Below are 20962 nucleotides of genomic sequence, written 5' to 3' on the forward strand. Positions count from 1 at the left end.
TATGAGTGGTAATTGTTGGGGACATGGGGCAATGTACCATAAACAAAGGACAACTACTGAGTAACTACTATTTACAAATTGCATTAAAAAAAAAAAAAAAAAACAATTAACTAGGGATGTCTGGGTGGCTTGGGGGATAGTGGATGAGCATCTGCCTGTGGCTCAGGGTATGATCCCTGAGTCCTGGGATCAAGTCCTGCATCGGGGTCCCCACAGGGAGGCTTCTCCTTCTACCTGTGTCTCTCATGAATAAATAAATTACTTAAAAAAAAAAACACGGGGATCCCTGGGTGGCTCAGCGGTTTGGTGCCTGCCTTTGATCCAGGGTGCGATCCTAGAGTCCCAGGATCGAGTCTCGCATCGGGCTCCTGCCATGGAGCCTGCTTCTCCCTCCTCCTGTATCTCTGCCTCTCTCTCTCATAAATAAATAAATAAACAAATCTTAAAAAAAAAAAAAAAAACAACAAAAACAAACCACAATTATTTAGGGGCACCGAAATGGTTCAGTTAAGCAATAAGAACTCTTAATTTCAGCTCAGGTCATGAGCTCAGGGTCATGCATGCTGGGTGTGGAGCTTGCTTAAGATCCTCTCTCCCTCTCCCTCTGCCCTGCTTATGGTCTCTCTCTCTTTAAAAAAAAAAACAAAAAACAAACAACTATTTAGGGCACCTGGCTGACTCAGTTAGCAGGGCATGTGATTCTTGATCTCAGTGTTCTAAATTCAAGTCTCATGCTGGGTACAGACATTACTTAAAAACAAAGTCTTGGACACCTGGGTGGCTCAGTGGTTGAGCATCTGCCTTTGGTTCAGGACATGATCCCAGAGTTCCGGGACTGAGTTCCACATTGGGCTTCCCGCATGGAGCCTGCTTCTCTTTCTATGTCTCTGCCTCTCTCTCTGTGTCTCTTGTGAATAAATAAAGAAAACCTTTAAAAAAAGAAATCTTAAAAAAAATTTTTTTAAATAAAAAATTTTTAAATTTAAAAACCTCTCTATTTGCAAATATTATTTCTACTTCATCTTTTATTTTTCTACTTTTCTATTTTATATCTGGTCCAAAGTATTCATGGAAACCACACAAAGCAGTCATGATCAACATTGATAGTACTTAAGAATGTGTGTGGTGGAGGCATATACTTCAGGTGTGAATCCCAGCTCCATAGTTCACATTTTCTCTCAGTACATGACTATTCTTCATATAGGATTGTGAAAGGCTTTGAACAGTACCTGACATACAGTAAGCTCTGTGAAAATAATTGTTATAAGATAATGAATAAATGATTGGTTCAAATAACATACCAAATGCTGTGTCATTTCTACTGCAATAGGAGTAACTTCTTCACTATACTCGCAGATCATTTTCTGAATTACATTAGTAAGATCATCATTTTCTGTTTCTCTTATAATATGAAGAAGAGCCTGCATTACAGGTCTGATGAATGGTGTAATATATTCTTTAGCTATAAGAGAAAAAAGAAAAAAAAAATCTGGCCAAAACAACTAAAACTCTTTAAAACCTGTTATATATCAAACAATAAAAAATAGATACTTTCACATAAAGGGGAAGACAATGTGTCAAGTTTCTAGGATAATGCCTCATACAGTTGTGTGTAAAAACACTATTTTTGAGATATAAATCCTTTACCTTTTTCTTGATTGCTGATCAATACTTGAAGTGCAATGGCAGCTTCCACTTTCACAGGCATTTCCCTATCATCAATCAGACATCGTCGTGTCAGCTCTAAGGCCGTTTGCAGGTTCTGGTCACTTTTGAACTTTACTTCACAAAAATAGTGAAGGACCCAGCAAGCCTTTTTTAAAAAAAATGCAGTAAATGCAGTTACTATAGGTATCCTAAATTAAATTGTAGCAAGCTACAGTATCTCTATTCCACAAGTTCTGTGTATGGGAATTTGGAGGCTGGTCAGTGGCAGGTTATGTCCAGAGAGACAACACTAGACCAGTACTATGATCCCAACTTACTCTTTGGCTGCATGACATTTGTGTGGATAGCAAGATCTGAATGCAAAACACAGGCAGACACTGCTATCAGACACAGACGAAAACCATGCACACATTACAGCAGCCATATAAATATTTACATGAAACAGAAGTCTAAAATCAAATAAGGCAAATATTAAGGTGAGCATTAAAAAGGTTCCACATAATAGTCCACATAAGCAGTCATTCATTACAAAACATAAACATTTAAATTAATACAGATTTAAAACATACCCTCGCTCTCATATAGCCGAGTTCACTGCTGAAGAGAGGGAATACATGATTCTGCAACATGTATTCCATCTGATCTTTGTAGATCTTTTTCTGTAAATATAAACAACAATTATTTTTGAAAGATTTCCAAATATAATCACCTCAATGCCAAATAAATACAATGTTAAAAATGACTATTTATGTCAAAACACACATTTATTCTGATTCTTTGTACTTCAAGATCCATATGAAATTTTCTCATTCTCAAATTTCACCATCAAAAAACACTGAATACCTTTTCTTTAATTTTACCTCATTTTCTTAGAAAGCATTTATACCAAATCTTAACAGTGATCATGACTAGTAATGGAAGTGTGGTTAATTATATTCCTTACCTTATGAAACTATTTTAATAGAAAAAAAAACTATTATAATGAAAAAAGCCTCTCTGGCAAGGTTTTAAATGCATACAACACAGACTGAGAAAAGACCCTGCTTATAAGGTAATAATCTAGGTATCTAAAAAGATATTCCCAGGGCGCCTGGGTGGCTCAGTCAATTGAGTATCTGCTTTTGGCTTAGATCATGATTTCTGGGTCCTAGAGGGGACCCATGAAGGGCTCCCTCCTCAGCAGGGAGTCCGCTTCTTCCTCTCCCTCTGTCCTTCCTCCCCACTATTAGAGAGAGCTATTTATCTCTAATAAATAAATAAAATCTTTAAAAAAATTTATATGCCACTGTTTAAAAAAAGATATTCTCATGAATCTTAAAATAGGGTCTTTTCTAAGTGTTAACAAGCTTTTAAGCAGTTTCTGGAATTGCATATTACATCAACATTAAAAACTAATAAATGCTTGAAAAACTGCAGACATGGGAACTAAATGCAGTGTGGGATTCTCAACTGGATCACAGACCAGAAAAAAGGGCATCAGTGGGAAATCTTACACAATGTGAAAGGGTCTGTAGGATTACTGAAGATTATGCGATCTATATTAATTTCCTGGTTTTGAGAATTGCAGTATGACTATCTAAGCTGCTAACATGAAGGGAAGATGGGTGAAGAGAACTGTTTTTGCCATTTTTCTGTAAGTCTAAAATTACTTAAAAATAAAAAGTTAAAACAGAAAAACCTGAACCTGTCAAGACAACTCACTCAAGATTCCCAGCCTGCCATACAATAAATAACCACTATCTTTAATTTATAAACTAACAGAAGGATGATGGGTGGACAAGTATAAAAAAAACTAAAGTATGAACAAAATATACCTATAAGTTAATAGTGATATGGAACAAGGTTTCTGAAAGTTAGATAATTCTATGATTAAATACTCACTTACACTTTGGTTGCCATTTATTAACTTTTAAGCAAAAGCAAATTTCAGATCTTATTTATGAAGTCAGATACAATGTGTACAATTAAGTTGAGGTTCTTAAAAATTAATCTAATCCAGGGTCATTCTTAATTAGAAATTTGTCATAAAAGCATGATGTTCCTAGGCTGTGAATGGATAGTCATGTTTATAAATTTCCTTAAAGATTAATTTTTTGCAGGAAAAAGCCCACTATTTTACAGTTATCTTACAACATGAAAATAAAAATGACACATGCAAAAAGTACCTTCAGCACAAGCAGCTAAAGAAAATATAAACTGGACAAAATTTCAGAATTGTATCAAAAATCATACTTTAAAGGACAACATCAAGAAAGTAAAACAATAATCTACAAAATACTTGCAAATCATATACATCAAAAAGGTCTAATATTTAGAATATACAAAGAACTCTTAACAATTCAACAATGAAAGGACAAATAACCCAGTTAAAAAATAGAAAGGATTTGAATAATACATTTCTCAAAAGATCTACAACAGCTAACATACACATGAAAAAGGATTCTGTATTATTAGTCATCAGGGAAATGTTAAGTCAAAACCACAATAAAGTATTGTTTGACACCAACTAGGATGGCTATAATAAAAAGGTAATGATTGTTGGTGAGGCCATAGAAACTAGAACCCTCATACATTGCTGGTAAAAATATAAAATGGTACAGCCACTCTGGAAAAGTCTGGCAGTTGCTCAAAACATAACAGCAGGGATCCCTGGGTGGCGCAGTGGTTTAGCGCCTGCCTTTGGCCCAGGGCGCGATCCTGGAGACCTGGGATCGAATCCCACGTCAGGCTCCCGGTGCATGGAGCCTGCTTCTCCCTCTGCCTGTGTCTCTGCCTCTCTCTCTCTCTCTCTGTGACTATCATAAATAAATAAAAATTAAAAAAAAAAAAAAAAAAAAACATAACAGCAACTTGACTCCTACATGTTTATTACCCAAGAGAAGTGAAAATGTCCACACAAAGATGTGTACATAAATGATCAGTGTTCCTAATAGCCAAAAAATGGAAACAACACAAATGTACACCAATTGATGAATGCATAAAAAGTAGTATATGAATACAACAACATTATTTGGCAACAAAAAGGAATGAAGTACTGACACATGCCACAACATGGATGAACTTTGAAATTATTGTGCAAAGTGAAAAAGGCGAATCCTCAAGAAGCTTTATGTTATATGGCATTCCCTTTACATGAAATGTCCAAAATGGATATATCCACAGAGAAGACAAAAAGTAGATTAGGGGTAGCCTAGGCCCAAGAATTTGGAAGGAAATGCAAAGTGACCACTAAATAAGAGTTTCTTTTGGGATTGATGATTGAACAACTCTGACTATAATAAAAACCTCCAAAAAAAAAAAAAAAAAAAAAAAAAAACAAACCACCGAATTACTCACTTTAAAGGGCAAATCGTCTGGTATATGAACTGTATCTTAATAAACTGTTATTAAACTACTTGCATACAAAAGAAGAATTACCTTCAAAAGTATTTCAGCTAAAGAACCAATCATATGCAGGGCTCCATCTTTTTTCCGAGGATCAGCATTTGGTTCTGTAAGAATCTGGTAGCAAAATCCCATTGTCTTTTGCAGTACCTAGATTTTTTTAAAAGGAAAGTTAAACTTTATTGGATTTACCAATAATCCTTAACAACAAAAAGACAAAATGACTCACGTGGCTAACATTAAAAGCTGAGTGTGTATCTGAACAAATTTTAAATACTAAAGCTAAAGTTCCCTACCTCTTTCCTTTTGCTACAAGCTGTAAATAAAAGTGTCTGGGCAGCAGTGGTAGGAGAGATGAAATCTTCAAACACATCTAGAGAATAAATTTAAAATTAACATGAAAACCAGCATTTCAATTTCTTCAACAAATATTTTCACATAATTTACAAATGGTGCTCTGTAAAAAGCAAAACCTTAAAATTTTGCTAAACGTTCAATGCAAGGCATAAAAATCAACCCAGGTGGGCGGAGGGTGGAGGTGACTGGGTGATGGGACTGAGGAGGGCACTTGATGGGATGAGCACTGGGTGTTATGCTATATGTTGGCAAACTGAACTCCAATAAAAAATAAAAAATAAAAAAATAAAAATAAACACGAAAAAAATCAACCCAGGTTCCTATATAATTTTGCAATAGCCTAATTTCATGTCTCTTCAGTACAAATTTTAGACCATTAATTTTTCATAACAACTACTTTTCTTTCATAATGTGAGAATTTTCACAACATGGATACAAAAGTATATCTACTACAAATACAACAGATTGTGGTAGGAAGAAGGACTAAAACTCAATGTTAGCCAAATTACAATTCTTTATTTTATGTAAGACTCCTTGTGACTCCAGCTTCTAATATGTGTCTTCTCAATTCCCACACATTTGATGACTCACATGGGATCCAAAAGTATCAACACTTAGTGTAAGGTGTAATCTTAAATTTCTAACAATTTTGGCATGTGCCAGAAGCACATCCAATAATTATAACTTAGTAATACTACTATTTGTGGCTGCTAAAAATGATTATCACTATCAAATGCCATAATTAATGAACAGACCCAAGAAGTCTACAAAATGGATAAACTGCATTAAAACAAAGATTTTTCAGTACCAAAGGTGAGGCCTTAATACTTCCCTATGTATACTATATATAAACTTAGCTACTGATACATTTTGTTTCTAAGAAACTGAAAATTTACCAAACTTCATGCGTATATATTCATAAGGATCTTCTTGCCAAAGTTCTTCATCAGCATCTGTATAGCACATCAGTGGAAAAATAACATCTTGGATAATGCCCTGCAATTTAGAAGAAAGTAACCTTAAGTCAGCCTTCAATTTTTGTTACGTGCTAAAACAAAAGCAACCCTAGAATACGTATTTTAAAGCTTAATATATCAAACTTTAGTAATGATTCTCAGATCAACTATCAAGGTACATACTATTACTCTTGGTGAAACAAGTAATTATAAAATAAGATATAAGTGTATATAGGTTCCAAGTATTCTGAGAAATATGAAATTTTAGTCCATCAATCCTATAGTTCTAAATAAAGCAAATAAACTAATCATACAAATAGTACATGAATATGAATTATCCTCAAAACTAATCTTTGTTTCTTCCAAATTACATGGACTAAAATGTTACAATCATAAGCCAGCACTAAGAATTTAAAGGCAAATTTTAAGTTTTAGATTAAAAGGTAATTTGAATATTCACAAAATAGCTTTTTTAAGTTTATGCCAAGGTATTTTCTCATTTTCCTATTATACTCTCAAAGCTATTAGACTAAGTAATAGAAGTCAACGAAATATGCATTTTTCAACCTTTATGATCATTAATGTTATTTCCATTTCATTTTCCAGAAAAAATATTTCAGATAGAAAAGTATTACTTGTATATGAGGCTTCAGATTCTTCCAGGTGAGGGCATGAGAAACTCCTTGATTAATGTAATTTAATGTCTGCTGTAAAACTCGAGGAGCCATATATTGTTTCTCCTTGTACTGATATAATACCTTCAATAAAACCTTTGAAAAAAATACTTGATCAAAAACCAAGTTAAACAGAAATTTAACTTTATAAGCCAGCAAAAACACCTGACACATTAATACCCAGATCATCATCCTAAAATAACCATATTCTATTAAAAAGAAAGTAATTTTTTAAATTATGTATTAGACAACCATATTTATTCCCAGGTATTCAAAAAAACAAGCTGAATTAATATTATATGTCAAAGGACTAGTTTCTGATTAAGTATAAAAAAAGAAAACCATAGGTTACTTACTGAACATACCAAAACTTACCTCCCAGAAAAACTTTACCCAAACCACTTACCTATTTAATGTCTGCCGAGAGATCTAATTCTACATGGTATTTCAGAAGAGCAGTTGTCAAGACCTGGCCCACAGACCTCCTGGAGGGTCTGTGAGGTCAAAACTATTTTCATAAGGCTAAGATGTTACTTGCCCTTTTTACTATTTTGACGTCTGCATCAATGGTGGCAAAACTTCTCATGCCTAACATGAATCAAGGAGTGGCACCAAACTATACCCGCAGTTATATTATTTACAGCCATATTAACTGCAAAACAACCCTTCCTTAAGAAACACCCTTAACAAATCAGAAATATAAGTGTTATTAAATGCGGAGTATACAGGTAGCACTTCTGCTACATACCAAAGTACAATGGTTGGAGGAAAAGCTGAAATAGTAGCTTTTCCCATCAAACGCTATCATATACTTGGAAAGAGTAACTGACAAACTATGGTTATATAGACTTGTGTATATAGCATATTTTTCCTCAAAATTGAATAAAATGAGCCTATCACTTCACGGAAAATAACCAACAGTTTGTTACTGGTATTAAAATTTGAGATTTCATTTTTATAAAAAAGATTTTATTTATTTATTCATGAGAGACAGAAAGAGAGAGAGAGAGAGAGAGAGATGCAGAGATACAAGCAGAGGGAAAAGCAGGCTCCACACAGGGAGCCTGACGTGAAACTCGATCCCAGGTCTCCAGGATCACACCCCGGGCTGCAGGCGGCGCTAAACCGCTGCGCCACCGGGGCTGCCCAAAATTTGAGATTTCAAACAAAAATTAGAATTCTCAAAATCTTAGATGTAAAGACTTAGCTCCACTTAATTAACTTTCCAATATTTAAAGATATTTCTAATAACATCAGTGGTATATTAGTAAATGTGATTTCCTTTTTAAATTACATAATGAGGGGCACCTGGGTGGCTCAACTTAAAGCCTTCAACTCTTGATTTCTGCTCAGGTCATGATCTCAGGATTATGAGAATGAGCCCCAAGGTGGGTTTCACACCCAGTAAGGAATCTGCTTCCCTCCTCCCTCTCCCTCTGCTTGTGTTCTCTCTCTCTCTCTCTCAAATAAACAAATACACCTTTAAAAAAAATATTGCACAATTAAATGCATTAACATTTGGAAAATCTTCATTAACTTAATTTCCAAATGACTAGCTATTACAAAATCATGTATGGATAAAAGATCCATTCAAAGTGCAATACAGGGATGCCTGAGTGGCTCAGTGGTTGAGCATCTGCCTCTGGCTCAGGGCATGATCCCAGGGGTCTGGGATCAAGTCCCGCATGGGGCTCCCTGCATGGAGCCTGCTTCTCCCTCTGCCAATGTCTCTGCCTCTCTCTCTGTCTCTCATAAATAAATAAAATCTTTTTTTAAAAAAAAGTGCAATACAGATCAACAGTTTTAACAATAAAAAAATGCTTGTTACAAACTCTACACTGCAATTAACCTTTAAGAAACTACCACTACTGAATGTCTCAGATAGTACAACATGCAACTTGACTCTTGGGGTCATGAGTTCAAGCTCCACGGTTGGGTAGAGAATTTACTTAAAAAAAAAAAAAAAGAAAGAAAGAAAAGAAAAGAAAAGAAACTATCATCACATTTGATATGATATCAAAGAATTTCCACAATTATGTGAAAAATATATTAAAACAGCCTCTGGGGGGAAAAAACAGGCTCTGATTTTCCAACTTCTCTAAGGCTACATGGTGTGTATTTATATTCACCAAAATAAATTAAAACCGACTGAATACATAAGTAGATGAATATAACTGCCTTTATTAAGCCATACAAAATATTAATAAGAAAGTTTTAACAATGCCACTCCCTTTTGTTAAAAACTTTTCATTTTCGGAAGCAGTTATTTAAAAAAAATTTTTTTGTGTGTTAATATATAATAGGTTGGAAGCTTGCTGAGGTTCTCAAAAATTTAAGAGAATAAGGAAGACGTAAGACCAAAAATGGAAATGCTACAAGGTTCAAAATGTTAAAGAATGATACATGCAATCGTTGGGTACCAATGAACCAGAAAAAAAAGAGAAATTAACCTAATAATGCCATTTTTCAATTTAGAATAATTCTTAGACTTACTTGCTGGACACCAACAGCAAATGCCTTCAGAAATACTTCAGCAAATTCATTATACTCCTTGGAAACATTGCCAGGGCTTCCATATCTAAAAGAACATTAAAAAGCCCACTGTTTCTTTATAATGCTTTATATATCGACACTTACAAAACAATTTGAAAAAAATAAATTTAAATCATCTTATACTGGGAGAAGCTTACCTTTCAAAAAGCCTTGCTAAAATATGTAAAGCCCACTTTTTACATTTCCACCATGGTAACTCTGGTCTGTCATCTTCTTCAACCTGAAGTGTTTCCTTTAAAGAGATATTTATTTAATGATAGGAAGAGATTATATAATCTAAGAGGAACAGCAGGAGGTGAGAAGAGTCTCACAAAAAGTGTTCCCCCAATGTTGGCCTTTTGTAATAAAGGCTAGATTTGGAAAAATACTAACTCTTATTTAAACGTAGGAGGCACTTTCACCTGCTTCACTACTTGGTTACAAAGGATATGCCTTTTTTTTTTTTTTTTTGGATATGCTTTTAAAATTGCTTGCTCTTATAGAGCAAGCTCAAACAAACATTTTAGTCAAAAATCCAAATAACGAAAAGTCAAGGTCATGGAAAGTAGATGAATCAAAAAGAGCATAGTTCAAATCAAAAGAGCATGAGAAACACCATTTCAGAAATCTAGTTTTAGAAATATTAGTATAAACACACAAGAATAGACAGATGAGAACATTTATTTAAAAACCATAGTAAAAAACTACCAAGAACCTAAATGTTCACTAATAAGGAGATGCTTAATTATGGAACATCTATAAAAGACTACTATAGATCACTAAAAGAACAGATTGGACCCTTACATACTCACCTATGATATCCCAACATATTTTTAATTTACAACAAGAAACTTAAGACTGTGGAGCAACCACAAACTAAAACTAAATGTGAGAGCAATGGTACAACCACTTTGGAAATCACTTTAGAAGTTATTTATAAAGTTAAACATATACATATACTTTGACCCACTCCTGCTCTTTGGTGTTTACTCAAGAAAAATGAAAATAAGTGATCACAAAAAGATTTGTGAAAGAACATTCATAGCAGCTTGATTTGTACTACTAAAAGCCTGGAACTACCCAACTTTCTATCAGCTTATGAATGGATAAATAAATTATAGCATAGCCGCATAAGAAAATACTACTTGGTAATAAAAACTACAACACAACATGAGGAGAGCACTGGTATATAACGAACAGTCTAGTATATCAAAACATGAATAATATATCTCACAAATATATCACGCAAAAGAAGGTAGATACAAAAAATTACTTTTATATTAAGATCTGCAACAGGCAAAACTGTTGCGCCACCCAGGGATCCCTTATATAACCCTTCTATATCTGTATTTAAAATAGGGGATCCCTGGGTGGCGCAGCGGTTTGGCGCCTGCCTTTGGCCCAGGGCGCGATCCTGGAGACCCAGGATCGAATCCCACATCGGGCTCCCGGTGCATGGAGCCTGCTTCTCCCTCTGCCTGTGTCTCTGCCTCTCTCGCTTTCTCTCTCTGTGACTATCATAAATAAATAAATTAATTAATTAATTTAAAAAATTTTTAAATAAATTCAGAGGGGACGGGGGGGAATGAAAAAAATTAAAAAATGAATTCAGTGCCTTCTAGAAAACTAGATTATCAAGAAAAATTGCAGTTACTTTAAAAATTGAGACTAAATTAAAAAAACACAGCTGGACGATTCTGCATGTACTAAAACCCACTTTGAAAAGGTGAATTTTTAGGACATATGGTTTATCTCTCTAATAAAAGTGTTACTTAAAGGCAGCCCGGGTGGCTTAGCGGTTTAGCGCCGCCTTCAGCCCAGGGCATGACCCTGGAGACCCAGGATTGAGTCCCACGTCAGGCTCCCTGCATGTAGCCTGCTTCTCCCTCTGCCTGTGTCTCTGCTTCTCTCTCTCTCTGTCTCTCATAAATAAATAAATAAAATCTTTTTTTTTTAAGTGTTATTTAAAAAAACAAGTAATGCAACTAACCACAAAGTCTTCTGACAAATTATTAGGCTAAAATCTAGCTCCGAGTGCTTTTTATTTTTTATTATTATTATTTTTATTTTTAAGATTATTTATTTTTTAGAGACACACACACACACACACACACACACACACACACACACACACAGATAGAGGCAGAGTCCCGACCCAGGACTCGATCCCCAGTCTCCAAGATCACACCCTGGGCTGAAGACAGTGCTAAACCCGAGCCACCCTGGATGCCCTTTGAGTCCTTTTTTTAAAAATACATAAATAATACATAACATTGTATCCATTTCAGATGTATAACGTAATGATTTGATATACATATACAATGTGAAATAATTACCACAGTAAATTTAAGAAGGCAGTCAAAACCAGTTATATATCAGTTCTGTAGATAAAATGTTCAGCATAGTGACTGTAGTTAACAATACTGTACCATATACTTGAAGGTTGCTAACAGAGTAGATCTTAAAAATTCTCATCATGGAGCACCTAGGTGACTCAGTCGTTAAGCCTCCGACTATTCATTTTGACTCAGGTCATGATCTCAGGGTCCTTGGGATTGAGCCTCACATGGGCATCCACACTGAGTGGACAGTCTGTTTGAAGATTCTATCTTCCTCTCCCTCTACCCCTTCCCCTGCTCACACACCCACACTCTTTCTCTAAACTAAATAAAGCTTAAAAAAAAATCCTCATCATAAGAAGAAAAGAATTTTGAGGTGATATATGTTACCAACTCTTAATTAAGAACTGAGGGGTAGGGACACCTGGGTGGCTCAGTGGTTGAGCATCTGCCTTTAGCTCAGGTAGTGATCCCAGGGTCTTGGGATCAAGTCCCATATCAGGTTCCCGGCAGGGAGACTGCTTCCCCCTTTGCCTCTCTCTGTGTGTCTCTCATGAATGAATAAATAAAATCCTTAAAAATAATAAAAATAAAAATAAGTTTATAAAAAATAATGATAAAATAATAAAATAAATAAAAACTGAGGGGCAGCCTGGGTGGCTCAGCGGTTTAGCGCCACCTTTAGCCCAGGGTGTAATCCTGGAGACCCGGGATCGAGTCCCACGTCAGGCTCCCTGCATGGAGCCTGCTTCTCCCTCTGCCTGTGTCTGTGCCTCTCTCTCTCTCTCTCTCTGTGTATGTCTCTCATGAATAAATAAATAAAATCTTAAAAAAAAAAAACAAAAACCAACAAAACAAGAAATTCCTACCCTAACAAACTGAAACATAAATGTAAAAAGTTTAAAAACAAAAAATTAAAAACTGAGAAGATAAGATGTGGTGCCTGGCTGGCTGGCTCAGGTGGAAAAGTATGCGACTCCTGATCTCAGGGTCATGAGTTTGAGCCCCATGTTGGGGGTAGAGATTACTTAAATAAATAAAACTTAAAAGAAATTTTTATTTTTTTAATTAAATTTTTTCCTTCTTTTTAAAGATTTATTTATTTATTCATGATAGACACACACACAGAGAGAGAGGCAGAGACACAGGAGAAGGAAGAAGCAGGCTCCATGCCGGAAGCCCGATGTGGGACTCAATCCCGGGACTCCAGGATGGTGCCCTGGGCCAAAGGCAGGCACCAAACCACTGAACCACCCAGGGATCCCCTAAAAGAATTTTTTAAATAATATATGTTCATTATACTGGGTGGCGCAGTCAGTTGAGCAACTGCCTTCGCTCAATTCATGATCTCAGGACCAGCTTCTGGCTCTCTGCTCAGTGGGGAGTCTGCTTTTCCCACTCCCTCCTGCTCATGTGCTCTCTCTCTCAAATAAATAAAATCTTTATACTAATTGAGAAGTTAAGAAACAGAAGCATTAAGATAAAGACAGATAAAAGTACCTAAACAATAGTATATGAATAAGCCTTCACAATTTTTTACTTAGTATTGCATATATGTAAACAAATGTTTTATCTAGAATAATTTGCATCATAAATTACAGAAACTCATTAATCAGTTAAAATTCTCAAAAGATAATTAGATATTCTAGTAATATAAGAACACACATAGACTTACATTAGGCACATCTCTGTTCACAACAGTCTTTAAAATTTCTATCCATTCTGTCAGGTTCTGTTGGTTTATCAGCTCCAGTGGTAGTGTATACTAAATGAAAATCAAAAATTGATACTTTAAAATCCTTACAAATGAAAATCCCACTTCCTTTAATTCTTCAGAGAACCTACAATAAGTATTTCATTCAATCCACATTTCCTATTTTTGGCACATAAGCAAATTTCTTATCTGGCTGATTTGGTCAGTTACCTACAATGGAGAACTATAGCACTGACAGTGGACTTCCTTGTCTTATTCCTGAATTATCAGGAATATGTCTTATATTTACCCTACAAGTGATACTATGGATTTCTAGTGAATGTCTTATCAAATGAAGAAAATCTCTAGTTCAAGACTCTGTTTTTAAATGGGAATGGTTACTAAATTTTATCAAATGCTTTATCTGGCATCTTTAAAAATGATTACAGGGTTTTTTTTTTTTTCCATTTAAGAGTTAAATCACAGGAACTGATCTCTTACCATTGATTCACTCTTACATTCTTTGGATAAATCCTCTCTTAATAGGCTCATAAAATCAATATTCTATTTAGGATTTCAGGATATCTATTTTCAAAAGTGACTGTATTTGGTATCAGGGAACGCTAGTGTCAAATAACTTATTAACCTAAAAGTTATCTTACCAATTTGAAAACAAATGAGAACAATATAGATCTTGTATACCCAAATCAGTTTTAAAAATTCTGTAAGAAGCCAATGGAATGGCATTAAAATGCCCTTTGGTTAACACTGGGAGAGAATTGTCCTTCCTGATCCAGCAAAGACATGCAAAATCCAACCAAACAACAGAGTGAGTCAGTTACAATCTTAGTAGAAGTAAAGGCACAGGTAGGTTGTTTGTTTATTTATTTATTATTATTATTTTGGGGGGCGGGCCTACAGGTCTATTTAAATGAGAAAGGGTTTGAACTGAACCAAAGGTTCCAGTAGATGAGATGAATCCTTCTGTGGCTACTGGCACAAAAAGAACTAGAATTTTAAACCTGATCAAAAACTGTTTCATATAAGTAATTACATCCCACTGAGAATATATATACAACCATTTCCTTAGTGGATATCTTTTATCCCAGGAAGATTTACAATATGTAAAAATGAAGAACCCAGTCAAATGTGCCAATCAAGCCCATAGAATTAGTATTTTTGTGCTAAACTTAGAAACAGGTTTTGTAATTATCGGGACAATCTATATATATTTAACACATCAGGTTCATGCTAGATATAAATTATAATTTCAGTAACTGGTTTTCAAACTTGTGAATCCTTAAGGTGAAAGACAAAAATTTTTTAGTAATTTTGTAAATGGTGTCGGATGGTTTAAGAGAACTGGCCAATTATAATTTAAGATTTACTGGAATTGTTTGTGTTTAGGGAAGTGTGCTTGGTTAGACCTTTAATGTACTTATAATTTTGGCAATTTATATTTGACTAGCAAATCATCCATTTAATCTAGATTTTCAAATGAAATTATTATTATGACACAGGACTCCTTTGTGATAGACTTATATTTAAAAACTACTTTATAAAAATTACCTGAACAAGAGCATAGAAGATCTTGAAAATCTGTTTCTGAATGAGGACAGACTGATCAGATTGATCAGAAAGAAGCTGGATAAAACGGTCCTTTAGAACTGGCAGGAAATGCTGCATGGCTGCTACCAATGGACTCCGTTCCTCTGGTTTCTTGTACCTTTGGGTAGGAATACAAACTAATTCTGTGAGAATTTATTTCACAATTTTATTTGTATGTGTGAGATACAAAATTAAACTGTATGTTCACACAAATATAAGCAAATATTTCCTAAGCAACTTTAGAGTCCTAGAACAGAAAAAGCTTATATGAAACCAAATCACAAGCAAAAGCAAATTAAGAAAAACCTCAACTAATAATAAAATACTTAAAATTTTCTGAGCACCTTGAAGGCTCCATTAGTATCCTTACTTCCACAGTTTGAGGAAACTGAAAAACAGAGGAATATCTTTCCCAGCATACTCATCTAGGTATGAACCTCAGTCTAGATCCAAGGTCTGCTCTCTTTAACCACTTCACTACACAGTCACTAATTGTAAATACTGATACAACTGAGGAGCTACAGTGACTTGGCTTTTAAATATAAGTAGTTGATGGATATAAAATTGATTATATATTACCATCCTTAAGTTATTTACATACCAAAAGAATTAAGGCAGAAGTTGCACCTATAAAGCAGAAAATATTCTACTTCTAAAAGCACTATAGACAGGAAGCTCTTTTGTAACCTATATGGCAACAAAACCTGACTTTAACAAGCTATTTATGGTCTTCATTTATACCATATAGAATGGATATTCACATATTTTGTAGCAGATATGTGTCTGACTACTGGGTGCTGGTTCACTTATATGAACCTTGTTGTCTTTCTAAAATCCAAAAAATCCAAAAAAAAAAAAAAAAAAAAAAAAAAAAAAAACACAAACCAAAACCAAAACCAAAACCAACCCAAAAAATCCTGAATTCTGAAATCACATTTACTTCAAGGATGTTGGTAAAGAACTGCTGACCTAAGTAAGAAATTTCTGCTTATAGATTTCTTAGCATTTTAACAGTATTGTTTATTTTAACAGTCTATTGGCTTATTTATTTATTTTTAAAATTAAACTGTACTTCAGGGATGCCTGGGTGGCTCAGCGGTTGAGTGTCTACCTTTGACTCAGGGCATGATCCCAGTCCAGGGATCGAGTCCCATATCAGGCTCCCTGGGAGGAGCCTGCCTCTCCCTCTGCCTGTCTCTCATGAATAAATAAATAAAATCTTAAAAAACAAAAACAAAAACAAAACAACAACAACAAAAAAACTGTACTTCAATTAAAAAAACACTGTGTCCGGTGCCTGGGTGGCTCAGTCAGTTGAGCATCTGCCTTTGGCTGGGGTCTTGGGCTCCCTGCTCAGTGGGGAGTCTGCTTCTCTACCCCCCAACCCCCACTCATGCTCTCTCTCTCAAATAAAGAAATAAAATATTTTTAAAAAATAAAAAACACGGGATCCCTGGGTGGCACAGCGGTTTAGCGCCTGCCTTTGGCCCAGGGTGCGATCCTGGAGACCCGGGATCGAATCCCACGTCGGGTTCCCGGTGCATGGAGCCTGCTTCTCCCTCTGCCTATGTCTCTGCCTCTCTCTCTCTCTCTGTGACTATCATAAATAAAAAATAAATAAATAAATAAAAAATAAAAAACACTGCTTCAACTATGCTTAAGTGAAAAAATTTTAAACAACTGAATTAACAGATTAGAACTATAGGAAAGATACCACAGCTTCCGTTATTAAGGAGTCAATAAGCAGAATAGCTTTGCAGAATACAGAGTAATGGTTAAATCATTATTCTAAAAAACACAATTTATCTTTTTAGATATTAATCTAAACTGCTTTTTAATTGGTTTTTCCTACCAGACTCCAGTTTTATCTACTGGTAACCTTCCTGAAGGAGGAAAATGTGTTTAAGAATGGAGTATCTGGGACAATCCTCCTGGGTCCCCTCCTTCTTCAGGAGCTTTGTACTCTATATAATTCAATACATTTTATTATTGCTCAATAAACTGCTTTGCTGCCCACAAAAAAAAAAAAAAAAAAAAAAAAAAAGAATTATCTGAACGCATTTTTAAAAGGTAAAGATAAGAGGTGCCTGGCTGGCTTAATTGGTTAAGCATCTGACTCTTGATTTCAGCTCACTCATGTTCTCAGGGTCCTAATATATGGAGCCCCAAGTCTGGCTCCACATTCAGCAAGGTGTCTGAGATTCTCTCCCTCCCCCTCTACCCCTCCTGTTCTCTCTCTCTCTCTCTCTCTCTCTCTCTCACACACACACACACACACACACACACTCTCTCTCTCTCTCAAATAAATAAAATATTTTTTTTTTAAGGGTAAAGGCAGAAAAGCTAGATTCTTTTTCCTTACTAGATGAAATTAGAACCAAAGTAAATTGCCAAGAATAAAAAACACCAAGATAAATGTTTTCACTAATAATGAGTAAGACTATTAAACAAGTAACTGACATTATTTTAAATTGTTTTAATGTGCTGAGAAATCACACCTAGCATATATTTTAAGACACCTGTACAGTTCTGAGTCAATAAAATAACAATTTATAAAAGGAAATCATTTTGAGCCTCCAATCTGATTATACAAACTATAGTAATTATAGACAATGTTTCACTTTAACAATAAAGGTAGAACTATTTATGTGCTTCTCTCCATTTATCAAACCCAGATGATCATCAACATTAAGAGGGTACCCATTCCATTTTATACACTCTTCTTTCCTACCTCCTTCTCTACATTGAGGAGAGGACTAGAAATTAGGTGGTACTAGTTGCTTATCTAAGCTAATTGGTAAATAAAAGTAATTATAGTAGGAAACAAATTACTATCCCACAAGACCTGAAAGTTCTGAAAGCATGAAAATGTGACACTAATAAAAGCAGACCACCACAAGGCTACAATGTGCCAATCTGGTGAGTCATGCACATAGGAAATCCTAAGTACTAGCCCATCACTTTTCTGTTAAAAAAACCAAAAAAATCTTCAATGATATATTAGTGTCTAAAAGGTTAAATCCAAATTCTCCATCACAGCATTCAAAACCCTCTTTACCATAGTCCCAATTTACCAGCCTAAATTTATCCCCCACCTCTAAACAGAAATTATCCATACCATTTAGTGTTCTCCTCACTACCCACTAAAGACAGTATCTCATTTCCACCTCTGTACCTTTCCTTCTTTGTTCATACTACTCCGTATGATGTGACATTCCTTCCTCTTCAAATGCTCCTTCTGTGCTCCTTCAACTGACAAGCATTTCCTGAGGATCTATGCTCCTGAAGACCACCATAACTTCCAATTTCTCCATGAATTTTCTTAGAACTGCTTCAGTCCACACAGATCCCTTGTGAATGCCTTGTGCTCCACAATCGAACACTGGCTGAAAATGAACTGGAATTCCAATATTGTAGCAGCCTCCTATGTCTCCCATTTAAAAAAATCTCTGTCACACTCTCTCCTGCTAAGATTATAGGACAGGAGAGACTTAACCTCCTCAACAACAATAACAGCTTATTTTTGTTATTCTCTCTCATTTCAGTCACTCACTTACCAGAACTACAACAACTGGCACTCTGACAGAGGTTGGAGCAACAGCTGGAACATTCCTTAGCAGGAAGATGGGTAGCTGGTGGGAACACAAGAAAACACCAGTACCAATGCTGTAAATGGTATATTTCTCTCCTGCTCAGAAGAAAAGCAGCAGTTCATCAGCTACTTTGAGTTGGGACCCAAAAAGGGTATCGGAGGCTAACTACAAGCCCCAGAATTAGAGGGCTCACAATGGCATCTGTGCAGCTGTCAGGACTGGAAACAAAGCCACCATCATGGTGTGTTCCTCATGCCTTCCTAATAATTTTCAGATATCAAAACTTTCAAGTGCCTACAAATTTCATTACTTTCACTACACACTTGAGATAATCCCTTCAACATATGGCTTACCACTTTTAGTGCTATACCTCAACTTCCAAGGTTAGATTTTTTTTTCTCATCCCTAACCCAGATCTAAAATGATCCCTTGGCCTAAAATCTTTCTTACTGATACTAATTACTTATATGAACTATAATTTGCTCAAATATGCAAACACTGAAACAGGTGACTGTGAATACCTCAAAACACTGATTAAAAGTGATCATATGAAATTCCAACATACCCTTCTTAAAGAATTACAAGTAGGTTCTTGAAACTTATCAAGACCCCAAACTAAGATAAAAAATTCACAGAAAGTCAGAAGTTAAATAAAGAGCTCTAATGCTCAAAGTACTCTGATACTCTTCACATTTTAAAGAAGCTTATGTTTAGGCCTTTATCAGCAAAATTTAAGAAGACCATAGTCAGGAATTGGATAATAGGGAAACAGATAATAATAAGAAAGGGCACAAGGAGTTTCTTAGTTGAATCAACAGAAGCGACTGTAGAAAATAAGAATGCTATTTCAAAAAGAAAATACTTAATTAAAATCAACATATAATTCACTTATTTCCATATGCCAAATGTTAAAACACCTTAAAATTTCCAAACTTTTCCTACTTCTCCAATCTCTGTAGGAATTGACACTTACTCATAATTTTTCACAAGCTGATAAAGGCAAAGAAGAATTCCTAGCCAACAAGCACTGTTATCAGACTGAAGATAAAAGCCAATTTTGTCCACAATGGCAGTCCAGCGGCTTGGATAATCATGTTTGATGATATGGTGAATGCATGTAGTAAGCTGTACCCTGAAAGTCAAAAATAAACAATAAGGAGGAAGAAATGTTACCTAGATAAAGTTCTACTCATACAAGAAAATGGCTGCTTACACAAAAAGTCACTGAGAAAAAACTACCTGTTCCTACTGATTTAAAAGAAAACTGACAAATGTTACAAGTGATTTTATTTTTTCTTATCTTTCATCCCTATCATCAACTGATGAGTTTCATTTAGAGTATAGCTATTTTCATTAAAAATACTGCAAATTCAGGGATGCGTAGGTGGCTCAGTCAGTTGAACATCCAACTCAATTTTGGGTCATGTTGTGATCTTGGGGTGGTGATACTGAGCCCTGCATCAGGGCTCATGTTCAGCAGGCTCACATTGAGCGTAGATAGGAGTCTGCTTGTCCCTCTTCTTCCCCCTCTGCCTCTCCGCTCTCTTATCTAAAAATAAATACAATCTCCTAAAAAGAAATCCTGTAAAATCATATAAAAATAAGAGCTTTTAAATAGCAAGACCATATAAAGTATTATGACAGCATTCTACAGTTTTCTTTATCCCATTTCACCTGATCACACTATGTTTCACAAATTTTACATAAATTTATAAGTTTCTGATTTTTATAAATGTGAAAACTGCAGTAAAAAAAAAAAAAGGATTTTGTAACAGTATTTCTTAAATTTACTGACAGGTTTAAGTGTTCTGAAAAGACCCACTTCACTGTTCCCTCACAAACTACAAATTATGTATCTGCTACAATGGATAAGTTTTAAAATATACATATACCTGATGAGCTCAGGAGAGTGGATAATAGCTTCTACTATATTTTCTCGAATACAATGTCGATCTTCTTCTGGAATTGTGTAAGGGGATATATCCCCTGGTGCTGTTTCCCGATCAGGCCAATACTGTGTTATCATATTTTTCAAATAGATAACACCTAAAATGTAGTCAAAATATAAGAGTATTTACTGTGAAAGCACTGTGAATACCCCTTTTTTAAGTGTTCACACTACCATTTATTTCTTTCAGACCAATCGTTAGTGAAGATA

The 20962-nt window shown here is 35.1% G+C and overlaps 1 protein-coding gene, 1 long non-coding RNA gene and 1 other non-coding gene across 4 annotated transcripts in view; 1 reads left to right on the forward strand and 2 right to left on the reverse strand.

Moving 5' to 3' along the window:
• LOC140614818 (uncharacterized) overlaps positions 1–20962 on the forward strand; it is a 48352-nt gene that overhangs the window by 23747 nt on the left and 3643 nt on the right. The window contains exon 3 of one of the 2 annotated variants that reach the window (XR_012015591.1): positions 18757–19045. This is a non-coding gene — a long non-coding RNA (uncharacterized lncRNA). Of the gene's footprint in view, positions 1–18756; positions 20771–20962 lie in introns of those variants that run through there. The other variant, XR_012015590.1, reaches the window with a different exon arrangement.
• The window catches only part of IPO7 (importin 7), a 55911-nt gene that overhangs the window by 14165 nt on the left and 20784 nt on the right, over positions 1–20962 (reverse strand). Inside the window, exons 3-15 of the mRNA XM_072794112.1 lie at positions 20697–20850; positions 19778–19936; positions 15173–15329; positions 13586–13675; positions 9730–9824; positions 9533–9617; positions 7001–7135; positions 6306–6405; positions 5349–5425; positions 5086–5202; positions 2238–2327; positions 1648–1813; positions 1302–1462 (exon numbers count right to left, since the gene is read on the reverse strand). Coding sequence (XP_072650213.1) covers positions 1302–1462; positions 1648–1813; positions 2238–2327; positions 5086–5202; positions 5349–5425; positions 6306–6405; positions 7001–7135; positions 9533–9617; positions 9730–9824; positions 13586–13675; positions 15173–15329; positions 19778–19936; positions 20697–20850 — 1586 coding nt within the window. The remainder of the gene's footprint in view (positions 1–1301; positions 1463–1647; positions 1814–2237; positions 2328–5085; positions 5203–5348; positions 5426–6305; positions 6406–7000; positions 7136–9532; positions 9618–9729; positions 9825–13585; positions 13676–15172; positions 15330–19777; positions 19937–20696; positions 20851–20962) is intronic.
• LOC140615628 (small nucleolar RNA SNORA23) lies at positions 1902–2086 on the reverse strand. Its single transcript, XR_012016123.1, has one exon. It is a non-coding gene; the product is annotated as a small nucleolar RNA SNORA23 (small nucleolar RNA).

This window comes from Canis lupus, chromosome 23 (genome assembly GCF_048164855.1).
Source record: "Canis lupus baileyi chromosome 23, mCanLup2.hap1, whole genome shotgun sequence".
Classification (NCBI taxonomy): Eukaryota; Metazoa; Chordata; class Mammalia; order Carnivora; family Canidae; genus Canis; species Canis lupus.